Raw genomic sequence first — 23,059 nt, forward strand, 5'->3', positions numbered from 1 at the left:
GGGAAATGCAGAAGTATTTTATTTTTCTTTATGATCAGCTTGTCAAAGAAATTGACGGATACAAACTTGAAACCATTGAAAATGAAGTGAAACTCCTGACAACAGTTGTGATTATCCATTCCATATGGTCAGTTTTACTTTGACCTGTCCTGTTTTTAGGATATGTTGTTAACATGACAGCGCATTTTTTTATTTGATTCGGTTAGGCCATTTGATCGGAGAAACCTGCATGATGTAGAAAGTGTCCATGTCGTACAATTGTTATACATTTTGTCTCCAGGCTGTAGGCTACAGAAAAGGTCACAATCTTTATAACATATTCTTTATCTGCTACATGATTTATGTTCGATGCTTGTTTTTATGGAACGTTGGTGGAGCGCCGCAGCAATGCGTCTCTCCAAAAACCGAGGTAAAGACAGTTTCAGGTTGGATATTCGCCTGTAATTTTCCTTACATCCACCACGGTAAGGACCGTCAACATAGTGACAAATCAAATGTAACAAATTTAAATAGCTCTATAACCATTACTCCTAAAACTTTCAAAACTGGTTGTAGCTAACCCGATGGCATAGACACACATTGCACATACTTTTTTTTGTAGTTTTTCTTCTCACACGTTTTTACATGAATTTTTCAAACTTTCAAATTTCAATAGCTCCTTGGTCATGTGACCACCTGAATTCAAACTAGGTTCAGAATGTCCACTGACCACCCTTATATATTGCACACCCTTAAGTTTGTCCATTTTAATCTCACATGTTTTTACATACATTTTTCAAACTTTCAAATGTCAATAGCTCCTTGGTCATGTGACCTACTGACTTCAAACAAGGTTCAGAATGTCCACTGACTGCCCTTATATAGTCAGTGGACTATAGTTATTCCATTGTACTGGATCTAATACATATTAGCATTTTACATAAATTCAGAAGTGTAATACTTTTTTGTGACATACTGTGAAAACTCCCTTGACTGCTGGCTCTGTCACTTTCAGACATGTGGCAGGTAGCCTCGTGGTTAGAGTGTTGGGCCAGTAACTGAAAGGTTGCTCGATTAAATCCCAGAGCTGACATCTGTTGTTCTGCCCCTGAACAAGGCAGGTAAACCTCTGTTCCTAGGCTTTCATTGTGAATAAGAATTTGTTCTTAACTGACTTGTGTAGTTAAATTAAGGTTTAACCAGGTAGGCAAGTTGAGAACAAGTTCTCATTTACAACTGCGACCTAGCCAAGATAAAGCAAAGCAGTGCGAAAAAAACAACAACACAGAGTTACACATAAACAAACATACAGTCAATAACACAATACATTAAAAAAATCAATGTACAGTGTGTGCAAATGTAGAAGAGTAGGGAGGTAGGCAATAAATAGGCCACAGAGGCGAAATAATTACAATGTAGCATTAACACTGGAGTGATAGATGTGCAACAGATGATGTGTAAGTAGAGATACTGCGGTGCAAAAAAGCAAGAGGGTAAGTAATAATGTGGGGATGAGGTAGTTGGGTGTGCTATTTACAGATTGGCTGTGTACAGGTACAGTGATCGGTAAACTGCTCTGACAGCTGATGCTTAAAGTTAGAGAGGGAGATAAGTCTCCAGCTTCAGTGATTTCTGCAATTCGTTCCAGTCATTGGCAGCAGAGAACTGGAAGGAAAGGCGGCCAAAGGAAGTGTTGGTTTTGGGAATGACCAGTGAAATATACCTGCTGGAGAGCGTGCTCCTATGGTGACAAGTGAGCTGAGATAAGGCGGGGCTTTACCTAGCAAGGACTTATAGATGACCTGGAGCCAGTGGGTTTGGCGACAAATATGTAGTGAGGGCCAGCCAACGAGAGCATACAGGTCGCAGTGGTGAGTGGTATATTGGGCTTTGGTGACAAAACAGATGGCACTGTGATAGACTACATCCAGTTTGCTGAGTAGAGTGTTGGGGGCTATTTTGTAAATGACATCGCCGAAGTCAAGGATCGGTAGGATAGTCAGTTTTACGAGGGTATGTTTGGCACCATGAGTGAAGAAGGCTTTGTTGCGAAATAGGAAGCCGATTCTAGATTTAATTTTGGATTGGAGATGCGAGTGAGTCTGGAAGGAGAGTTTACAGTCTAACCAGACACCTAGGTATTAGTAGTTGTCCACATATTCTAGGTCAGAACCGTCCAGAGTAGTGATGCTAGTCAGGCAGGAGGGTACGGGCAGTAATCGGTTGAAGAGCATGCACTTAGTTTTACTACATGTAAAAGTAGTTGGAGGCCACGGAAGGAGTGTTTTATGGCGTTGAAGCTCATTTGCAGGTTTGTTAGCACAGTGTCCAAAGAAGGGCCAGATGTATACAGAATGGTGTAGTCTGTGTAGAGGTGGATCAGAGAATCATCAGCAGCAAGAGCGACATCATTGATATATACAGTGCCTTGCGAAAGTATTCGACCCCCTTGAACTTTGCGACCTTTTGCCACATTTCAGCCTTCAAACATAAAGATATAAAACTGTATTTTTTTTGTGAAGAATCAACAACAAGTGGGACACAATCATGAAGTGGAACGACATTTATTGGATATTTCAAACTTTTTTAACAAATCAAAAACTGAAAAATTGGGCGTGCAAAATTATTCAGCCCCCTTAAGTTAATACTTTGTAGCGCCACCTTTTGCTGCGATTACAGCTGTAAATCGCTTGGGGTATGTCTCTATCAGTTTTGCACATCGAGAGACTGAAATTTTTTCCCATTCCTACTTGCAAAACAGCTCGAGCTCAGTGAGGTTGGATGGAGAGCATTTGTGAACAGCAGTTTTCAGTTCTTTCCACAGATTCTCGATTGGATTCAGGTCTGGACTTTGACTTGGCCATTCTAACACCTGGATATGTTTATTTTTGAACCATTCCATTGTAGATTTTGCTTTATGTTTTGGATCATTGTCTTGTTGGAAGACAAATCTCCGTCCCAGTCTCAGGTCTTTTGCAGACTCCATCAGGTTTTCTTCCAGAATGGTCCTGTATTTGGCTCCATCCATCTTCCCATCAATTTTAACCATCTTCCCTGTCCCTGCTGAAGAAAAGCAGGCCCAAACCATGATGCTGCCACCACCATGTTTGACAGTGGGTATGGTGTGTTCAGGGTGATGAGCTGTGTTGCTTTTAAGCCAAACATAACGTTTTGCATTGTTGCCAAAAAGTTCAATTTTGGTTTCATCTGACCAGAGCACCTTCTTCCACATGTTTGGTGTGTCTCCCAGGTGGCTTGTGGCAAACTTTAAACAACACTTTTTATGGATATCTTTAAGAAATGGCTTTCTTCTTGCCACTCTTCCATAAAGGATTGTTGTCCTATGGACAGAGTCTCCCACCTCAGCTGTAGATCTCTGCAGTTCATCCAGAGTGATCATGGGCCTCTTGGCTGCATCTCTGATCAGTCTTCTCCTAAAGCTTGGGAAATCTTTTTGTATCCAAATCCGGCTTTAAACTTCTTCACAACAGTATCTCGGACCTGCCTGGTGTGTTCCTTGTTCTTCATGATGCTCTCTGCGCTTTTAACGGACCTCTGAGACTATCACAGTGCAGGAGAATTTATACGGAGACTTGATTACACACATGTGGATTGTATTTATCATCATTAGTCATTTAGGTCAACATTGTATCATTCAGAGATCCTCACTTTATTTTTATGTACAGTTGAAGTCGGAAGTTTTACATACACCTTAGCCAAATACATTCAAACTCCGTTTTTCACAATTCCTGACATTTAATCCTAATAAAAAAAAAATCCCTGTTTTAGGTCAGTTAGGATCACCACTTTATTTTTAAATCAAATCAAATCAAATCAAATTTTATTTGTCACATACACATGGTTAGCAGATGTTAATGCGAGTGTAGCGAAATGCTTGTGCTTCTAGTTCCGACAATGCAGTAATAACAAGTAATCTAACTAACAATTCCAAAACTACTGTCTTGTACACAGTGTAAGGGGATAAAGAATATGTACATAAGGATATATGAATGAGTGATGGTACAGAGCAGCATAGGCAAGATACAGTAGATGGTATCGGGTACAGTATGTACAAATGAGATGAGTATGTAAACAAAGTGGCATAGTATAGTATAAAGTGGCTAGTGATACATGTATTACATAAGGATACCGTCGATGATATAGAGTACAGTATATACGTATGCGTATGAGATGAATAATGTAGGGTAAGTAACATTTATATAAGGTAGCATTGTTTAAAGTGGCTAGTGATATATTTACATCATTTCCCATCAATTCCCATTATTAAAGTGGCTGGAGTTGAGTCAGTGTCAGTGTGTTGGCAGCAGCCACTCAGTGTTAGTGGTGGCTGTTTAACAGTCTGATGGCCTTGAGATAGAAGCTGTTTTTCAGTCTCTCGGTCCCAGCTTTGATGCACCTGTACTGACCTCGCCTTCTGGATGATAGCGGGGTGAACAGGCAGTGGCTCGGGTGGTTGATGTCCTTGATGATCTTTATGGCCTTCCTGTGACATCGGGTGGTGTAGGTGTCCTGGAGGGCAGGTAGTTTGCCCCCGGTGATGCGTTGTGCAGACCTCACTACCCTCTGGAGAGCCTTACGGTTGAGGGCGGTGCAGTTGCCATACCAGGCGGTGATACAGCCCGCCAGGATGCTCTCGATTGTGCATCTGTAGAAGTTTGTGAGTGCTTTTGGTGACAAGCCGAATTTCTTCAGCCTCCTTCACGATGCTGTCTGTGTGAGTGGACCAATTCAGTTTGTCTGTGATGTGTATGCCGAGGAACTTAAAACTTGCTACCCTCTCCACTACTGTTCCATCGATGTGGATAGGGGGGTGTTCCCTTCCCTTTTAGAATGTGAAATGTCAGAATAATAGTAGAGAGAATTATTTATTTCAGCTTTTATTTTTCATCACATTCTCAGTGGGTCAGAAGTTTACATACACTCAATTTGTATTTGGTAGCATTGCCTTGAAATTGTTTAACTTGGGTCAAACGTTTCAGGTAGCCTTCCACAAGCTTCCCACAATAAGTTGGGTGAATTTTGGCCCATTCCTGCTGACAGAGCTGGTGTAACTGAGTCAGGATTGTAGGCCTCCTTGCTCCAACACACGCTTTTTCAGTTCTGCCCACAAATGTTCTATAGGATTGAGGTCAGGGCTTTGTGATGGCCACTCCAATACCATGACTTTGTTGTCCTTAAGCCATTTTGCCACAACTTTGGAAGTATGCTTGGGGTCATTGTCCATTTGGAAGTCCCATTTGCGACCAAGCTTTAACTTCCTGACTGATGTCTTGAGATGTTGCTTCAATATATCCACATAATTTTCCATCCTCATGATATCATTTATTTTGTGAAGTGCACCAGTCCCTGCTGCAGCAAAGCGCCCCGCAACATGATGTTGCCACCCCCGTGCTTCACTGTTGGGATGGTGTTCTTCGGCTTGCAAGCCTCCCCCTTTTTCCTCCAAACATAACGATGGTCATTATGGCCAAACAGTTCCATTTTTGTTTCATCAGACCAGTGGACATTTCTCCAAAAAGTACGATCTTTGTCCCCATGTGCAGTTGCAAACCGTTGTCTGGCTTTTTTATGGCGGTTTTGGAGCAGTGGCTTCTTCCTTGCTGAGCAGCTTTTCAGGTTATGTCGATATAGGACTCGTTTTACTGTGGATATAGATACTTTTGTACCTGTTTCCTCCAGCAGCTTCACAAGGTCCTTTTCTGTTGTTCTGGGATTGATTTGCACTTTTTGCACAAAAGTACGTTCATCTCAACGAGACAGAACGCGTCTCCTTCCTGAGTGGTATGACGGCTGCGTGGTCCCATGGTGTTTATACTTGCATACTATTGTTTGTACAGATTAACGTGGTACCTTAAGGCATTTGGAAATTGCTTCCAAGGATGAACCAGACTTGTGGTCTACAATTTATTTTCTGAGGTCTTGGCTGATTTCTTTTGATTTTCCCATGTCAATCCACATTACACCTCCAATTGACTCAAATGTTGTCAATTAGCCTCAGAAGCTTCTAAAGCCATTACATAATTTTCTGGAATTTTCCAAGCTGTTTAAAGGCACAGTCAACTTAGTGTATGTAAACTTCTGACCCACTGAAATTGTGATACAGTGAATTATAAGTGAAATAATCTGTCTGTAAACAATGGTTGGAAAAATTACTTGTGTCATGCACAAAGTAGATGTCCTAACCGACTTGCCAAAACTATAGTTTGTTAACAAGAAATGTGTGGAGTTGTTGAAAAACAAGTTTTAATGACTCCAACCTAAGTGTATGTAAACTTCCGACTTCAACAGTAGTTGTGTGGGACAGCCATATGCTCAGTTCATGCCTATGATTTCAGAGTTCAACAAAGCCAACAACTGCTTTATTTAACATGTTTATAATCTTTTGACTACAGTGACGGCATGTAAGACAATTTATGATATAACACAATGGATGGCTAATTCGTCATACTGCATTGATATTATTTATAATGTGTTACGTTTTGTTTTGTTTTAGATTTAATGTTTTGCATGCCAACGGTGCTGTGCCTAGGAATGAAGACAAAAGAGTTCAGAGTGAAGAACACAAACTGGAAGTGCTGTTTTTGTTGTTGAAAATGTATGCTATACCCCATCCACACTGAAGAGGCTCTGAAATGTACATCAACCAGGGATAAAGAGAAAGTCAACACTGTGAAATGTTTAGTACTTATTTGAAGTAAAGTGTCTGACATGTTGGAAATTAATAAAAAAATTGTCTACAATTTGTTTAATTTGTCAATATTCTTCTGTTTAAGGAGAGGTGGACCAAAACGCAGCGTGGTTATTGTGATACATCTTTAATAAAGATGAAAATAGAACAATATACAAAAAACAAGAAACCGTGAAAAAAAAACTACGAAAACAGCCCTATCAGGTGTAACAAACACAAAGACAGGAACAATCACCCACAAACCCCAACACCAAACAGGCTACCTAAATATGGTTCCCAATCAGAGACAATGACTAACACCTGCCTCTGATTGAGAACCATATCAGGCCAAACACAGAAACAGACAAACTAGACACACAACATAGAATGCCCACTCAGATCACACCCTGACCAAACAAAACATAGAAACATACAAAGCAAACTATAGTCAGGGTGTGACATTTACTGGCCACCATTACTGTGGTTACATGTTCAGTATATGTATTGACCAGCAAACCCACTGCAGCCTACCTCACAAGCTCACTCTCCATCCCTGCTTTGGACAATTAATAACATGACTCTTGTACTTTGCCATTTTCCTTCATGGTTGATATTAACGATGAAAGGGGATATTATCTGTCTCTCTCCTATTGTGTACCACTGTTAAAAACTGTGGCAAAAAAAAACAGGGAAAATAAGTACTTAGAACTACCAATTATTATAGATAAATATTAAAGAAAAGGGTTAACACAACACTGGACTGAACCCCCTAATGTCACACTAATATTAATGTACAACAATATAGAAGATACATGACTAGAGGTTATGCAATATGGGTGTATATCCACTGCACGCTTCTTAGGTGTGTAATTGACATGACCAACGAGCTATTGAAATGTAAAACTATGAAAAATGTACGTTACACTGTGCAATTTTACAGCACACAACAAGAGTGTGCAATATATAAAGCTAGTCCTTGGACATTCTGAAGTTTGTTTGAGTCCAGTAGGTCACATGACCAAGGAGCTATTTAAGTTTTAAATTCTGAAAAATTTATATAAAATCAAGTGAGATTAAAATGGACAAGCTGAAGGGTGTGCAATGTGTAGGCCCACTGAGTGTACATTCTGAACCTTGTTTTGAAGTCAGGTGGCCACATGACCAAGGAACAATTGAAATTAGAAGGTTTGAAAAATGTACAAATGTGTGACATGAAATTTGACAAACTAAAGGGTGTGCAATGTGTAGGCCCACTGAGTGGACATTCTGAACCTTGTTTGAAGTCAGGTGGTTACATGACCAAGGAGCTTTTGAAATTTAATTTACATGAAATTTAAAATTCATGAAAAAACGTGTGAGATGAAAATGAACAAACCAAAGGGTGTGCAATATAGAAGGGTAGTCAGTGGACATTCTGAACCTTGTTTGAGTCAAGTAGGTCACATGACCAAGGAGCTATTGATATTTGAATGTAAAAAAAAGTTTGTACTTTGTTTACGCTCCCTAACTAATTCAACTAGGAATACAAAATGCTGCTCACATTTCCACATGTTTATTAGCTTTGGAAAGCGAATTAATGTCCAAATCGTGAAAATAAAACCTGTGCAATGTTGTGCACAATTATTCCAACAGCATGATACTCATTTGGAGTCTGTGGCTCAAGTGGTTTGAAAGCTATTGAGTGCAAACATCAGTCGAATATCCAACTTGAAACTGTCTTTACCTCGGTTCTCTAACAGCACCCAGGAGAGGCCTCTGGGAATGGACAAGCTAAATATTTACTGTACCTGCCTTTGACAAAGTGGGCACTGTTTATCACAGGGTGGCATCACTGCTCACCTAAAAATCCGATATGCAAGTGGTTGAGAGAAATTGTGATTGTTTTCTGACATAATTATGTGAGGTTTTAGTGAGTCAACAGCCTTAAAGGTTCGGATAGCTTTTTTCCCTTAATAAGTAAAAGTATCGCTTAAAAACTGCATTTTGTGATTAATTGGGTTATCTTTGTGTAATATTAAAATTTGTTTGATGATCTGAAACATTTAAGTGTGACAAATATGCAAAAAAATAAGAAATCGGGAAGGGGGCAAATACTTTTCACAGCACTGTATATCAATGATGTCACTCTTGCTGCGGGTGATTTCTTGATCCACCTCTACGCAGACTACACCATTCTGTATACATCTGGCCCTTCTTTGGACACTGTGTCAATAAACCTCCAAACTAGCTTCAATGCCATACAACACTCCTTCCGTGGCCTCCAACAGCTCTTAAATGCTAGTAAAACTAAATGCATGCTCTTCAACCGATCGCTGCCCGCACCCGCCTGCCCGACAAGCATCACTACTGTGGACGGTTCTGACTTAGAATATGTGGACAACTACAAATACCTAGGTGTCTGGCTAGACTGTAAACTCTCCTTCCAGACTCATATTAAGCATCTCCAATCCAAAATTAAATCTAGAATCGGCATCCTATTTCGCAACAAAGCCTCCTTCACTCATGCTGCCAAACATACCCTCGTAAAACTGACTATCCTACCGATCCTTGACTTCGGCGATGTCATTTAAAAAATAGCCTCCAACACTCTAATCAGCAAACTGGATGTAGTCTATCACAGTGCCATCCGTTTTGTCACCAAAGCCCCATATACCACCCACCACTGCGACCTGTATGCTCTCGTCGCCAGACCCACTGGCTCCAGGTTATCTATGTCTTGTCTAGGTAAAACTCCTTATCTCAGCTCACTGGTCACCATAGAAACACCCACCCGTAGCACGCACTCCAGCAGGTATATCTCACTGTTCATCCCCAAAGCCAACGCTTACTTTGGCCGCATTTCCTTACAGTTCTCTGCTGCTAGTGACTGCAACGAATTGCAAAAATCGCTGAAGTTGGAGACTTATATCTCCCTCACTAACTTTAAGCATCAGTTATCTGAGCAGCTTACCGATCGCTGCAGCTGTACACAGCCCATCTGTAAATAGCCCATCCAACTACCTACCTCATCCCCATATTGTTTTAATTGACTTTTTTTGCTCTTTTGCACATCATCATCGGCACATATATCACTACAGTGTTAATTTGCTAAATTGTAATTACTTCGTTACTTCGTTATGGCCTATTTATTGCCTTACCTCCTTATTCCATTTGCAAACACTGTATTTAGATTTTTCTACTGTGTTATTGACTGTACTTTTGTTTATCCCATGTGTAATTCTGTGTTGTTGTTTTTTGTCGCACTGCTTTGCTTTATCTTGGCCAGGTGGCAGTTGTAAATGAGAACTTGTTCTCAACTGGCCTACCTGGTTAAATAAAGGTGAAATAAAATAAAATAAATAAAAGTGTAGTTATTGGAGGTGCATCTTGGTCAGTTTAGCTCAGAACATGCAGCCCTAGTAAATCGGCCACCTAATCCTGTATAATGAGCCGTGAACTTCAGTCATTCCAAATAATATCATCTGATCAAGGTCTGGGCCACGCGCTAATTAGAAACTCCCACGTTTCCCATGAAGTCAAAACAGGAAGCTCAATTTCACACCGGAAGTGTATTGGTTGGGGTTAACCATGATTTAATTTTTTAAAATTTACAATACAGACAAAAAGTCCGTGTTTTTCATAGAAAAACGGTAATTTTCCGCTTTATAATTATGCAAAACAACCAAACTCCAAGCGGAGACTCATAAAGCAACGAAAGTCTGTTTACAATTTAACGCCTGCTGGCCGTTCTTCATTGAGTTAGCAATTCTAGTTACCAACTAGCATAGCCAGATTAAACGCAACGTTAGCTAGCTGATGGTGAATTAATGCAATTAACTATAGCTATGATTATGTATTTCTATTAGCAACAAAGTCAATGTTTGAAGAAAACAACATGTTCAGTTCCTAGCTGGTAATTGTCACTTTTTTATTGCTGCATGTAGCTAGCTACTATTCAACATATTCTCTCCATTCTGCTGCATTCAGCTGGCCCCTCCACTGCCTGTCACCATGCCTGCTCTGCTGGACAGACCGAAGCTGTCCAACGCTATGGCCAGAGCCCTCCACAAACACATAATGAGAGAAAGGGAGCGTAAAAGACAAGGTGAGATATCACAAGGCTTTGCTTGACTAATGCATTCCTCACCAACCGTAACTGGAAGCCTGATTTGCTTCCACAATTATCTTGTTGGAATTGGTGCACATTTCTCATTGTTCTCAAGGTGATTAATTTTCTTCCTAATCTCAGAGGAGGAAGAGGTGGACAAGATGATGGAGCAGAAGATGAAAGAGGAAGAAGAGAGAAAGAGAACAAAAGAGATAGAGGAGAGGATGTCCTTGGAGGAGACCAAAGAACAGGTCAGAGAAAGTCATAACAACATACAAACAGATGGAGATCAATCAGGGAAATAACTTGTTCACCTTAACCCTCTCTTCCCCTCCCTCTTCCTCCTCACAGGTGATGAAGATGGGGGAGAAACTGCAGGGACTTCAGGAGGAGAAGCATCAGCTCTTCCTCCAGCTGAAGAAGGTCCTGCACGAGGAGGAGAAGAGACGCAGGAAGGAGCAGAGGTGAGAGGAATTAAGCCTCTATGACTCCTCAGGTGCATCTCAATAATCTTAAGTGGGTTTCTTTCCTTGTCTTCTTTCCTTAATATTTACCGACATGGAAACAGCTTAGGTGAAAACAGTTTGGATGCCTGGATGTGTCTAGAAATGTGCTTTCACCGGTCAAGCTTCCTTAACATAGTGTCCTTTTTTGATTTTGTTTTAAAGGCTCTTAAAATCCCACGTATTACTATTGTTATTATTATAACGTTAATGTAGGTGTAGAAAAGGTCAAGGTCAAGGATCCACTTTAGATGATTGAAATGCAATACTCCCAGTTTGGATTAGGAATGTGATTGTAGTAAGGCCATTGAGTTCTCCTGTCAGATATCTCACCTGTTTTTACCTCTCCTGCAGTGACATCACAACACTGACGTCAGCCAGCTACCAGCCCAGTCTAACCATGCACACAGGACAGCATCTCCTTAACATTGAATGTAAGGTTTAGCCTACATCTGTTCATAAATGCAATCCCCTATCAATTACATAATAATCATAATAATATGGTCATCTACCAGACCTTTTGATTTTCAATATATGTGGCACATTGTTTCTCTCCACAAATGTCTTCAGTGACTTCACTGACACCTGTCACTTCACTATACTCCTCCCTCATCCCTTTTTTTGTTCTCTCTTCCCTCTGTCAGGCAGTCCAGTCAGTCACAACAGGGCCGGGGGACTGCTGTCGGAGCGCAGTAAGCAGTTGTTTCCAACACCGGTCAACCCGGTGAGTGGCAACTGGCAAGCCCTCCGCATGTGTAATATCCTTTCTAACCATTTGAGAGCTTTCTATGAAGCACACTTTTCACTTGTGTCTGAGGAGCAATGTGGTCAATAAATGGAGTTCCAGACATCACTATTCGGCCCAAGCTGGAATCAAATCCTTAACTCTGTAGTTCCAAACACCACGCCCCTACCCACTGAGCCATAGAAAATGTCAATGATGCCAACAGACGCATAACCCGTGCTCTGTGTGATTTGCTTAGAGTGACCGTTTCACTCTCCTCGCTCCACAGGGCCGTCACTACCAGAACCAGGCTGGGTTCAGTGCGGGCCCGGCTGAGCACGGACAGTTTGGGGGTAGTCAGTCGGTCCACGAGAGCTACGGCGTGGCCCAGACACAACACCCCTCCACCTACGCCCCCGGCCCCTCTGTACCTGTTAGCTTTGCCAGCAGCTCCCAGATCAGAGGTAGGATGTGTGTGGCTGGGATTTTAATTTGAAATTCAGTTAAGTTGAATTTTGTTTTCAGACCTGATTTGCTAGTTTTTAATTTAGTTTTAGTTGTATAAAATATTTTGTCTTTGTTTTAGTGTAAGGGAGAAAACATTTGTGGGAGGCTAGGAGCCATTTGCGTTGAATAGTTTGTGGAGATATTGCCAGTGGGGTGTTGTAATACTTCAGGTGATGGGTCAGGTCATAGGTTAGGTTTGAAATATAAAGGAAATCTCAATGTGACTTGGTTTTAAAAGGAATAGCACTGAAGCTGGTGCAAAAACATATGGTGGAAGGAAACTGAACATAGTTCATGATGGTTTTTATTTTATTTAGTTTTGGAGTGAAATATAATCATTTCAGTATAGCTTTAGTTTTTCAAATGGGTTTGTTAATTATCTTATTTCAGTTTACGAAATAGATTATAGCATCCTAACAGGTTTACTGTTGCCTTAAACTATTCATGTCCATAACGAACATTTTTCAATAGGGGAGAGTGGGATAGGTTCTGCCACGTTTTACATTCCGCATCACTCAGTCAAGGGAAATAAAGTACTCTTTCTAACAAAGATATCTATACTGAACAAAAATATAAACGCAACATTTAAAATTCTCAGATTTTTTCTGAGTTACAGTTCTTTTGAAGAAATCAGTCAAAATGAAATATTCATTTTGGATTTATGGATTTCACATGACCGGGATAATCAGATATGCATACAGTGCCTTGCGAAAGTATTCGCCCCCCTTGAACTTTGCGACCTTTTGCGACCTTTTCTGATACTCCTTCCATTTCAATATTATCGCTTGCACAGTGCTCCTTGGGATGTTTAAAGCTTGGGAAATCTTTTTGTATCCAAATCCGGCTTTAAACTTCTTCACAACAGTATCTCGGACCTGCCTGGTGTGTTCCTTGTTCTTCATAATGCTCTCTGCGCTTTTAACGGACCTCTGAGACTATCACAGTGCAGGTGCATTTATACGGAGACTTGATTACACACAGGTGGATTGTATTTATCATCATTAGTCATTTAGGTCAACATTGGATCATTCAGAGATCCTCACTGAACTTCTGGAGAGAGTTTGCTGCACTGAAAGTAAAGGGGCTGAATAATTTTGCACGCCCAATTTTTCAGTTTTTGATTTGTTAAAAAAGTTTGAAATATCCAATAAATGTCGTTCCACTTCATGATTATGTCCCACTTGTTGTTGATTCTTCACAAAAAAATACAGTTTTATATCTTTATGTTTGAAGCCTGAAATGTGGCAAAAGGTCGCAAAGTTCAAGGGGGCCGAATACTTTCGCAAGGCACTGTATGTTGGTCACAGATACCTTAAAAACAAATATGGCCTCACAATGGGCCTCAGGAACTTGTCACTGTAATTTTGTGCATTGATAAAATGCAATTGTGTTTGTTGTTCGAAGCTTATGCCTGCCCATACCACCTCCACTATGTGGCACTATGTTCACAACGTTGACATCGGCATACCGATCGCCCACACATCGCCATACACATGGTCTGCGGTTGTGAGGCCGGTTGGATATAGTGCCAAATTCTCTAAAACGACGTTGGAGGAAGCTTATGGTAGAGAAATGAACATTGAATTTTCTGGCAACAGCTCTGGTGGACATTCCTACAGTCAGCATACCAATTGCCCACTCCCTCAAATCTTGAGACATGTGGTATAATGTTGTGACAACTGCACATTTTAGAGTGGTCTTATATTGTCCCCAGCACAAGGTGCACCTGTGTAATGATCATGCTGTTTAATCACTTTCCAAATATGCAACACCTGTCAGGTAGATGTCTTGGATCTTTTATTTCAGCTCATGAAACATGGGACCGACACTTTACATGTTGCTTTATATTTTTGTTCTGTTTACATATATTTCAGAATGTTGTGAATCCTTGGAAGTAATCAGAATTCATGTAAACATTACAGTTTTGAAAACATAACTGTCCAAAAAAAGTGGTCTCATGGCACAACTTACCCTGGGTATGGGGTAAACTGAGCCGTGGGACAGGGACAAGTTAAGCCACCTACAAATGTCTGTACTTGAATATGAAATATTACAACTACCTTTTTAAAACCATGTCTATGTTTTATATACAGTGTATTACAGTGCATTCAGAAAGTATTCATACCCCTTGACTTATTCCAAATTTTGTTGTGTTACAGCCTGAATTCATTTTGGTAATTGTATTGAAAATGTAATACAGAAATGTACTATTTCCATAAGTATTCACAACCCTTAGTCAATACTTTGTAGAAGCACGTTTGGCAGTGATTACAGCTGCGAGTCATTCTGGGTAAGTCTCTAAAAGCTTTCCCCACCTGGATTGTGCAACATTTGTCCATTATTCTTTTCAAAATTCTGTCAAATTGGTTGTTGATCATTGCTAGACAACCATTTTCAAGTCTTGTCATAGATTTTCAAGAAGATTTCATTCAAAACTCTAGCTCGGCCACTCAGGAACATTCGCTCTCTTCTTGGTAAGCAATTCCAGTGTAGATTGTTCCTTGTTATTGTTATTGTCCTGGTTATTGTCCAGGTTATTGTCCTGCTGAAAGGTGAATTAATCTCCCCGTGTCTGGTGGAAAGCAGACTGAACCAGGTTTCCCTCTAAGATTTTGCCTGTGCTTAGCTCCATTCTCTTTCTTTTTTTTATCCTGAAAAACTCCCCAGTCCTTAATGATAACAAGCATAACCATAACATAGCCACCACTATTCTTGAAATTATGGAGAGTGGTACTTAGTAATGGACAAAGCCAACATAACACTTTCAGGACAAAAAGTGTATTACTTTGCCACATTTGTTTTGCAGTATTACTTCAGTGCCTTGTTGCAAACAGGATGCATGTTTTGGAATATTTGAATTCTGTGCAGGATTCCTTCTTTTCACGCTGTCAATTAGGTTAGTATTCTGGAGTAACTACAATGTTGTTGATCCATCCTCAGTTTCCTATCACAGCCATTAAACTCTGTTTTAGTCACCATTGGCCTCATGATGAAATCTCTGAGGGTTTTCCTTCCTCTCCGGCAACTGCGTTAGGAAGCATGCATCTTTGTAGTGACTGGGTGTATTGATACACCATCCAAAGTGTAATTAAGAACTTTACAATTTTCAAAGGGATATTCAATGTCTACTTTTAAATAGATTTTTACCCAGCTAGCAATAGGTGCCCTTCTTTACGAGGCATTGAAAAACGTCCCTGGTCTTTGTGGTTGAATGACTAGTGTTTGAAATTCATCGATCGACTGAGGGACCTTAGAGATAATTGTATGTGTGGGGTAAAGAGATGAGGTGGTCATTAAAAAAAATCATGTTTAACACTATTATTGCACACAGTGAGTCCATGCAGATTACTATGTGTCTTGTTAAGCACAAGTTTACTCCTGAACTTATTTAGTCGTTCCCTAACAGAGGTGGATGCCTATTATTTCTCCTTTTCATTTTTAATTAATTTGTTAAAACATATTCTAAAAACGTAACTCCTATGACAAAACCAATCTGAATGTAATCTATAACACAGCAAAATGTGGAAAAAGTCAAGGGTTGTGAATACTTGCTGAAGGACCTATATATGCTTTTAAACAATTGAATTCTTAAATGTATAAAAAAAAAGACAGATGCAGATCATTGAGAAAATTTGAACAAATAATTCTAAGCACAACTTTGATTGACAGTGGAGGTATGATAGATGACGTCAATGTGGCCTGTCTAGACACTTGTACTAACTATGTTGAAACAATTTCTTGAGTTTCCACCAAACATAATTTGTTCTGTGGCACGTGTTGATATTGTACTAAAGATAGTACTAGGATGTGAATGGGTTAATACCTTAATACCCAATCTGATTGTTTCTGTCTCCTGCCTAGGTGTGTCTGCATTCCAGGCAATGCAGTACCTCCCTCATCAGCAGCCAGGCTATGCTGTTCATAGTCACTTCACATCCCAGCCTGGATTCATCCCTGGTGCTGGAATACCCCTTCAGAAGCAGTTGGAACATGCCAACCAACAGTCTGGCTTCACTGACGCGGTAAGACCACTGGTCAGACAGATAGGGGGGGAAGATGCACTTTCAAGATGTGCCTATTATATAAGATTGAGTTCTCTATTCAACCAATACACTTAGTTGTGAATCTGTTTTAATGTTTAAGTGCTTAGTGCACAAATGTCAATTCAAATCGGAGTCCTCACTCTTACCTCTTGTCCTTTCATTGTCTTTCCCTAAACTCCTCTTGTGTTTTTCCAGGGTGCTCTGAGACCCATGCACCCCCAAGCCCTCCATACGTCCGCTGCTAGCCTGCTCCCTACTCCCTCCATGGCTGTCCAGATCCCCACTCCCAAGGTACACCTCATTACCCCCTCCCTACCCCACATCTTACTGTTACTGCCCACTGTTGATCCATCACCCCCATCAGAAATATGAGTGCCTCAGAAAGAGGTTATTTTGGAAAAAGTTGGTTATTGCTTTACTCGTGCTCTTTATTAAAGCATAGATTGAAAAGTGATTTGTATTTTTGTTTTCTTGCACAATTTGTCCAAGCTCTCATAGCCAAAGCCAGAGGAAAACCAGTGTGAATCTTGAGTATGAAATAATCTTAACAGTGAACGCAAACATCTTTTAATGTGTCAACTATAATATTCAATTTCAATTATTACTTGGTCATTTAAAATATGCATGGTTTAGCTTAAAGGTTTTAGCTGTTGCTTGATAACATTTCATTGGCGTTGTTCCGTCCACCAGGCCCCTTTCCAGAGCTCACCCCAAGCGGCTCCCCGCAACGCTTTCCTCCCCCACACCCAGAGTGGACAGAGATTCTATCACCACAGCAAGTAACCATGGTTACCTGCCCAAACTACCTTTACCAGGAGTTCTTATCGTTGAGATTTCATAGGCTTCTAGAAGACTGGAATTATGGGACAGTAAAACTTGGATTTTGATGGTTGATTGTAAAGCCCAAACCTACAGGCTTGACTTTGTAGTAATATTTCTTGTATAGTTTATTTTGTTAGTGCTGTATTACTTTAGTTTTAGAGGCCTAGGTGTTCTAGGAAACCTTTTTCTCCACTGTGAAACTGTATAGTGTTATACTTTGTCAATTTGATTGTGTCTTTGGATGTATTACCTTAAACTATTATGTCCGCGAAATAAATAAATAAAGCACACACCATTTCTAACAATTTGTGTCTTCTTTAATTTGTTTTGGGGCGGGGAGACATTCTGCACATTTTGGACTTTTGTGAATGCAAAAACCAAATGCCATAACTTTTTCTCATTCAGGAGTTTGTACAAAGTAATAATGGGTCAAAAACTTGATGCTTCTCTCTATAGGTGACCCAGTGTGTCTACTAGCTAGCTACCTGCCCTGTTGGCAGCCCCTGTCGATAAGGTCTTTGCCCAGCCTTTGAGGGTAATGGAAGATAAGGGGCCGATTGCGCAAAGAAAGGACTTAGTCTTGTGCACGGACTTGATCAGATATCTGAAAGACTGAAATTGACACTGGAATTGGGTTGCTAGTTTCATTTCTCCCAAATGCTACTGTGTGACACTTGTTCAACTCCTACTCAAAGAACTGGCCCCAGATTCACAAAACACTTACATAAGAATATTCTTAAGAAAAAAAATCCTCAATATCTTAAGATTTTAGGATTTTCCTACAAACTTCTCATATCTTGTTAGTCTTCTTAAATCGGTTGCCTAGCAACAACATTTATCTAGCAAAGGCAATCCTATTTTCTACTGAGATTACTGTTCTAGTATGTTCTTGGGTTTAAAATAATAAATACTGAAACTTTCAGATGAGGTTTGTGAGTGAATTAAACATGTTCAATTGCTTTCATGAGCTTTTTCTCTCACTGCCCTGAGTTCAAGACAAAGGGTTTAGCTATCTTAGAATTAGGAACAAATCCCCCAACTTTATATTCAAGAATCTAATTTCTTCCTAACTTCTTATTTAAAAGGAGAAACATAAGAAATAGCGCAAGTACATTTCCAATAACCTTTTTTGAGGAATAGCAACTGTGTTTACCTTTCATCATAAGTCTATAGTTAAGGAAAAAATGGCTGGTAAGACATTTCTTCTTAAGGTTTTGTGAATCTGGGCCCTGGTCCTAGCATGTAAATCATGACACGTTTTTTAACAGACAGGTTTAGGTGCTATTAGGTGCTATACATTACACAAAATATTGAACAAGACAGAAGGGGCTCATTCAGAAGGGCGGATCACTCGGAACGTCAGATAGAAATGGAACGTATAGATAGACCTGACACAATCTCCATGTTCTAGAACTGGCACCAATTTCAATGCTGTATGCTATATTTCTATTGTAACATTCCAAGCACAGTGCTCCCGCTGAATGAGCTCCTAAACAGAACAGCATCCATCACTCATGCATAGAGTTGAAGAAGCCCTTGATGAATCGGAAAAATGTACAAAACAGACATTTGTGAGATTCTCACCCCTCCTCCCTTGACTAGGTACAGTAGTTACTTACGCCCTGCCCTCATAGGCGGCAATTTGTTTGTGAGAAAACACTTCTTTCTCTATTCTACCTTCTCTCTCCGTTTCATCTGTACAGGGGTGTAGGGGGGTGTGTGTGTGTGTGTGTGTGTGTGTGTGTGTGTGTGTGTGTGTGTGTGTGTGGAGAGAATGTTTTGCCATTTCCAATTATTTATTGAATTGCGTTCCTAATTTAACCCAGAGAAGGGCGAGAAAGTACAGTGAGAGGGAGAGAGATTACAAAAACAAAAGTGGGAGAATAGCATTGACGTGGCCTTACTCCCTCCCTTTTCCAGGTCCAGTGCATCTTGTTAACTCCTGAAAGAGAGTGGGGAGGACAAGGAAAGTACAGGGGTAGGATAGGTAGAAAAGGGAAGATGAAGTGATTGAGGAAGAGACACGTAGGGATAGGAAGGAGACACGGGAAGAAAGAAAACAAAGTGGATAGGATAATTTAGTGTGCATCAATACGAAACAGTTCACAAGTGCATTGAGGTACATACAGTATGGACTCTGAACATTCAAAAAATACAAAGATCCTTTCACATACCATCAAAATACAGTAACCCACCACACATTTAACAACCTTGACCTCACATAGTACACATTTCATATACAGTGAGCTCCAAAGGTATTGGGACAGTGACACATTTGTTGTTTCGGCTCTGTACTCCAGCACTTTGGATTTGAGATGATACAATTACTATGAGGTTGAAGTGTAGACAGCTTTGATTTGAGGGTTTTTTCATCCATATTGGGTGAACCGTTTATAAATTACAGCACTTTTTGTACATAGTCCCCCCCATTTTAGTATTGGGACAAATTCATACGATCAATGATTAGTTAGATCAAGTTGTGACTACAAACCTGTTTGGTGCATTTGTTGTATGTTTTGGTTGTATTTCAGATTATTTTGTGCACAATAGAAATGAGTGGTAAACAATGTATTGTGTCATTTTTTGAATCATTTTTATTGTAACTAAGAATAGAATATGATTCTAAACACTTCTACCTTAATGTGGATGCTACCATGATTACGGATAATCCTGAATGAATCGTGAATAACGATGAGTGAGAAAGTTAGAGACATAAAAATTGCTAACCTCCCCTGTTATTGTAATGGTGTGAGGTTAGAATGTATTGGTGGTATGATATTTGTGCAACTAGCTTTCTCCATCATTAATCATTATGCATCCAACACGTTTGTTAAGTCACAAGCTTTGTGTATTCATTGGGCGCTAAGAATATGGAGCCAAATCCTCAACTTTTGACTACTTTAATACACATAAGTGAATTTGTCCCAATACTTTTGGTCCCCTAAAATGGAGGGGGGAATATGTACAAAACGCTTTGTCATTTCTAAACGGTCCACCCCGATATCAAAGAAAATACCCTCAAAATGAAAGCGGACAGTCTGCACTTTAACCTCATAGTCATTATCATTTCAGAACCAAAACAACCAAAAATGTGTCGCTGTCCCAATACATTTGGAGCTCACTGTCCCAATACTTTTGGAGCTCACTGTAAATACACCATTACATTCACACAAATACACCAAGCATTGGAATCTATATAAAACAACTCTTTATATATACACATGTGCTCATACATAAATACTGTAAATAAATAACAACATATGTAAGCAAGTAATACGTGCATAAGGGGTAGGCAAGTCCATTGCTGTAACAGTACTGTACCTTTCACAGATTTCATATAATATACAGTGCATTCGGAAAGTATTCAGACCCCTTGACTTTTTCCACATTTTGTTACGTTACAGCCTTATTCTAAGATTGATTAAATGGTCCCCCCCTCATCAATCTACTCACAATACCCCATAATGACAATGCAAAAACTGTTTTTTTTTGTTGAAATTTTAGCAAATGTATTAAAAAAAATAAAAACTGAAATATTACAGAAACAAGATTCTCTGGTCTGATGAAACCAAGATTGAACTCTTTGGACTGAATGCCAAGCGTCACGTCGGCAGGAAACCTGGCACCATCCCTACTGTGAAGCATGGTGGTGGCAGCATCATGCTGTGGGGATGTTTTTCAGCGGCAGAGACTGGGAGACTAGTCAGGATCGAGGGAAAGATGAACGGGCCAAAGTACAGAGAGATCCTTGATGAAAACCTGCTCCAGAGCGCTCAGAAGGTTAATCTACCAACAGGACAACGACCCTAAGCACATAGCCAAGGCAATGCAGGAGTGCCTATTGGACAAGTCTCTGAATGTCCTTGAGTGGCCCAGCCAGAGCCCGGACTTGAACCCTGTGCAGCAACGCTCCCCATCCAACGTGACAGAGCTTGAGAGGATCTGCAGAGAAGAATGGGAGAAAGAAAAGAAAGAAACTCCCCAAATACAGGTGTGCCAAGTTTGAGGCGTCATACCTAAGAAGACTCGAGGCTGTAATCGTTGCCAAAGGTGCTTCAACAAAGTACTGAGTAAATACTTATGTAAATGTGATATTTCAGTTTTCTTTTGTATTTTATTTGCAAACATTTCTAAAAACCTGTTTTTGCTTTGTCATTATGGGGTTTTGTGTAAATTGATGAGGAAAAAAACTATTTAATCCATTTCAGAATAAGGCTGTTAAGGTAACAAAATGTGGAAAAAGTCAAGGGGTCTGAATACTTTCCGAATGCAATGTACATGGAAAAACAATACATCCCCAGTATATTGTATAGTACTCTTAAACAATTCCCTTGTTTCAACATGTTTTTCAAAACAGACATATACTGTAGTGTGACTGAAGACTACAACCAGGTAAACCAACAGTAACATTTCAAACACAGGAGGCTGCTGAGGGGAGGACGGTTCATAATAATGGCACATTGTCCATGTGTTTGATGCCATTCCATTTGCGCCGTTACAGACATTATTATGTATTTGATACCATTCCACCTATTCCACTCCAGCCTTTCCCACGAGCCCGTCCTCCACCAATTAAGATGCCACCAACCTCCTGTGATATAAAAACAAATAAATAAGTCGCCTGGGGGACCAGCCAAAGTGTTTCAGTGCGTCCTTAGGCAAAGTAAAACATGTACCTAAGCTTGGCTGATAAAAAAAGACATACAAATAAATAAGATACATTCAGAAAGACCTTGATCAACATTAACCATAACTCCTGTTGTGCCAACGTCTCTGTAGTTCAAGGTCTTGAATAGAGATGTTCTCCAAAAAGCAGTCTTGGAGTTGCCTTCCCCTTGGTCCATAGACATACAGTGTTATGTACGTGTAACCTGGCAATGCACGTGCATGTTAAAAAGTGTCCTGTGGCATCACACACACACACACACACACACACACACACACACACACACACACACACACACACACACACACACACACACGTGTGTCCAGGCACTTTTGTCACAGGCAGTGTGTGTATGAGGTGACGTGTAGTTCAGTTGGGATACTGAAAGCCTTTGCATTTACCTGCAGTGTCTTATTTAGCCATGGCCTTGATGGCAACTGCAGCCTCCTCATTCATCGCAGACAGAACAGTGATCTGGGAAACAAACAAAAATACATTCATTTTAATTAGCAGAACAGTGTAGTAGAAGTAAACTAAGTGTGTCTATCTTAGGCTGTGACATCATCCCTTTCCCTGAGACTTGAAGCAATTGTTACCCCCAAACCAGTGGAGGCTGCTGAGGGGAGGACGGCTCCTAATCATGGCTGGAACAGAGCAAATGGAATGGAATGTTTTTGATACCATTCCACCTATTTCGCTCCAATCATTACCACGAGCCTGTCCTCCCCAATTAAGGTGCCACCAACCTCCTGTGCCCTAAACCATAACATTTTGCAGAGTGCTGCTGAGAGCATGATATCGATTCCCAGTAGAGACTGGTATGTGCTACATACTGTACAGTCTTACTCCCAAATTCCATGTATCCCTTGTCCTGCCAGTCTTCACTGATAAGTGAGGGTATTTGTGTACTCTGCTAATTTTAACTATTCGTGACAGGGACATTCAATTCCCGGAAGTAATGTAAGTATACAGGTTCAATATGACTATAGCAGCTATAATACGTACGGAATCAGTGGTGGAAAAAGTACTCAATTGTCATT

At 40.2% G+C, this 23,059-nt stretch overlaps 2 protein-coding genes across 8 annotated transcripts in view; one reads left to right on the forward strand and one right to left on the reverse strand.

The window, feature by feature from the left end:
- On the forward strand, positions 1-17,658 carry LOC139416145 (G protein pathway suppressor 2-like). 4 transcript variants are annotated; one of them, XM_071164474.1, is made up of 10 exons: positions 1-127; positions 10,634-10,751; positions 10,896-11,005; positions 11,106-11,218; positions 11,612-11,691; positions 11,902-11,981; positions 12,271-12,445; positions 16,350-16,510; positions 16,727-16,822; positions 17,222-17,658. In XM_071164474.1, the coding sequence occupies exons 1-10, from the start codon at positions 125-127 to the stop codon at positions 17,312-17,314; spliced, it is 1,029 nt and encodes a 342-aa protein (XP_071020575.1). In that variant the 5' UTR covers positions 1-124; the 3' UTR covers positions 17,315-17,658. The 4 variants fall into 4 exon arrangements, with proteins under 4 accessions (XP_071020575.1, XP_071020573.1, XP_071020574.1 ...); XM_071164472.1 differs by having other exon boundaries at positions 12,241-12,445; positions 17,222-17,537; XM_071164473.1 differs by lacking the exon at positions 1-127 and adding an exon at positions 10,195-10,296 and having other exon boundaries at positions 12,241-12,445.
- LOC139416147 (eukaryotic translation initiation factor 5A-1) overlaps positions 17,649-23,059 on the reverse strand; it is a 10,468-nt gene continuing 5,057 nt past the window's right edge. For all 4 annotated transcript variants that reach the window (XM_071164476.1, XM_071164477.1, XM_071164480.1 and 1 more), the window contains exons 5-6: positions 22,421-22,493; positions 17,649-19,295 (exon numbers count right to left, since the gene is read on the reverse strand). In XM_071164476.1, coding sequence (XP_071020577.1) covers positions 22,431-22,493 — 63 coding nt within the window. In that variant the 3' untranslated portion in view covers positions 17,649-19,295; positions 22,421-22,430. The remainder of the gene's footprint in view (positions 19,296-22,420; positions 22,494-23,059) is intronic.

The sequence above is a fragment of the Oncorhynchus clarkii genome, chromosome 9, assembly GCF_045791955.1.
Source record: "Oncorhynchus clarkii lewisi isolate Uvic-CL-2024 chromosome 9, UVic_Ocla_1.0, whole genome shotgun sequence".
NCBI lineage: Eukaryota > Metazoa > Chordata > Actinopteri > Salmoniformes > Salmonidae > Oncorhynchus > Oncorhynchus clarkii.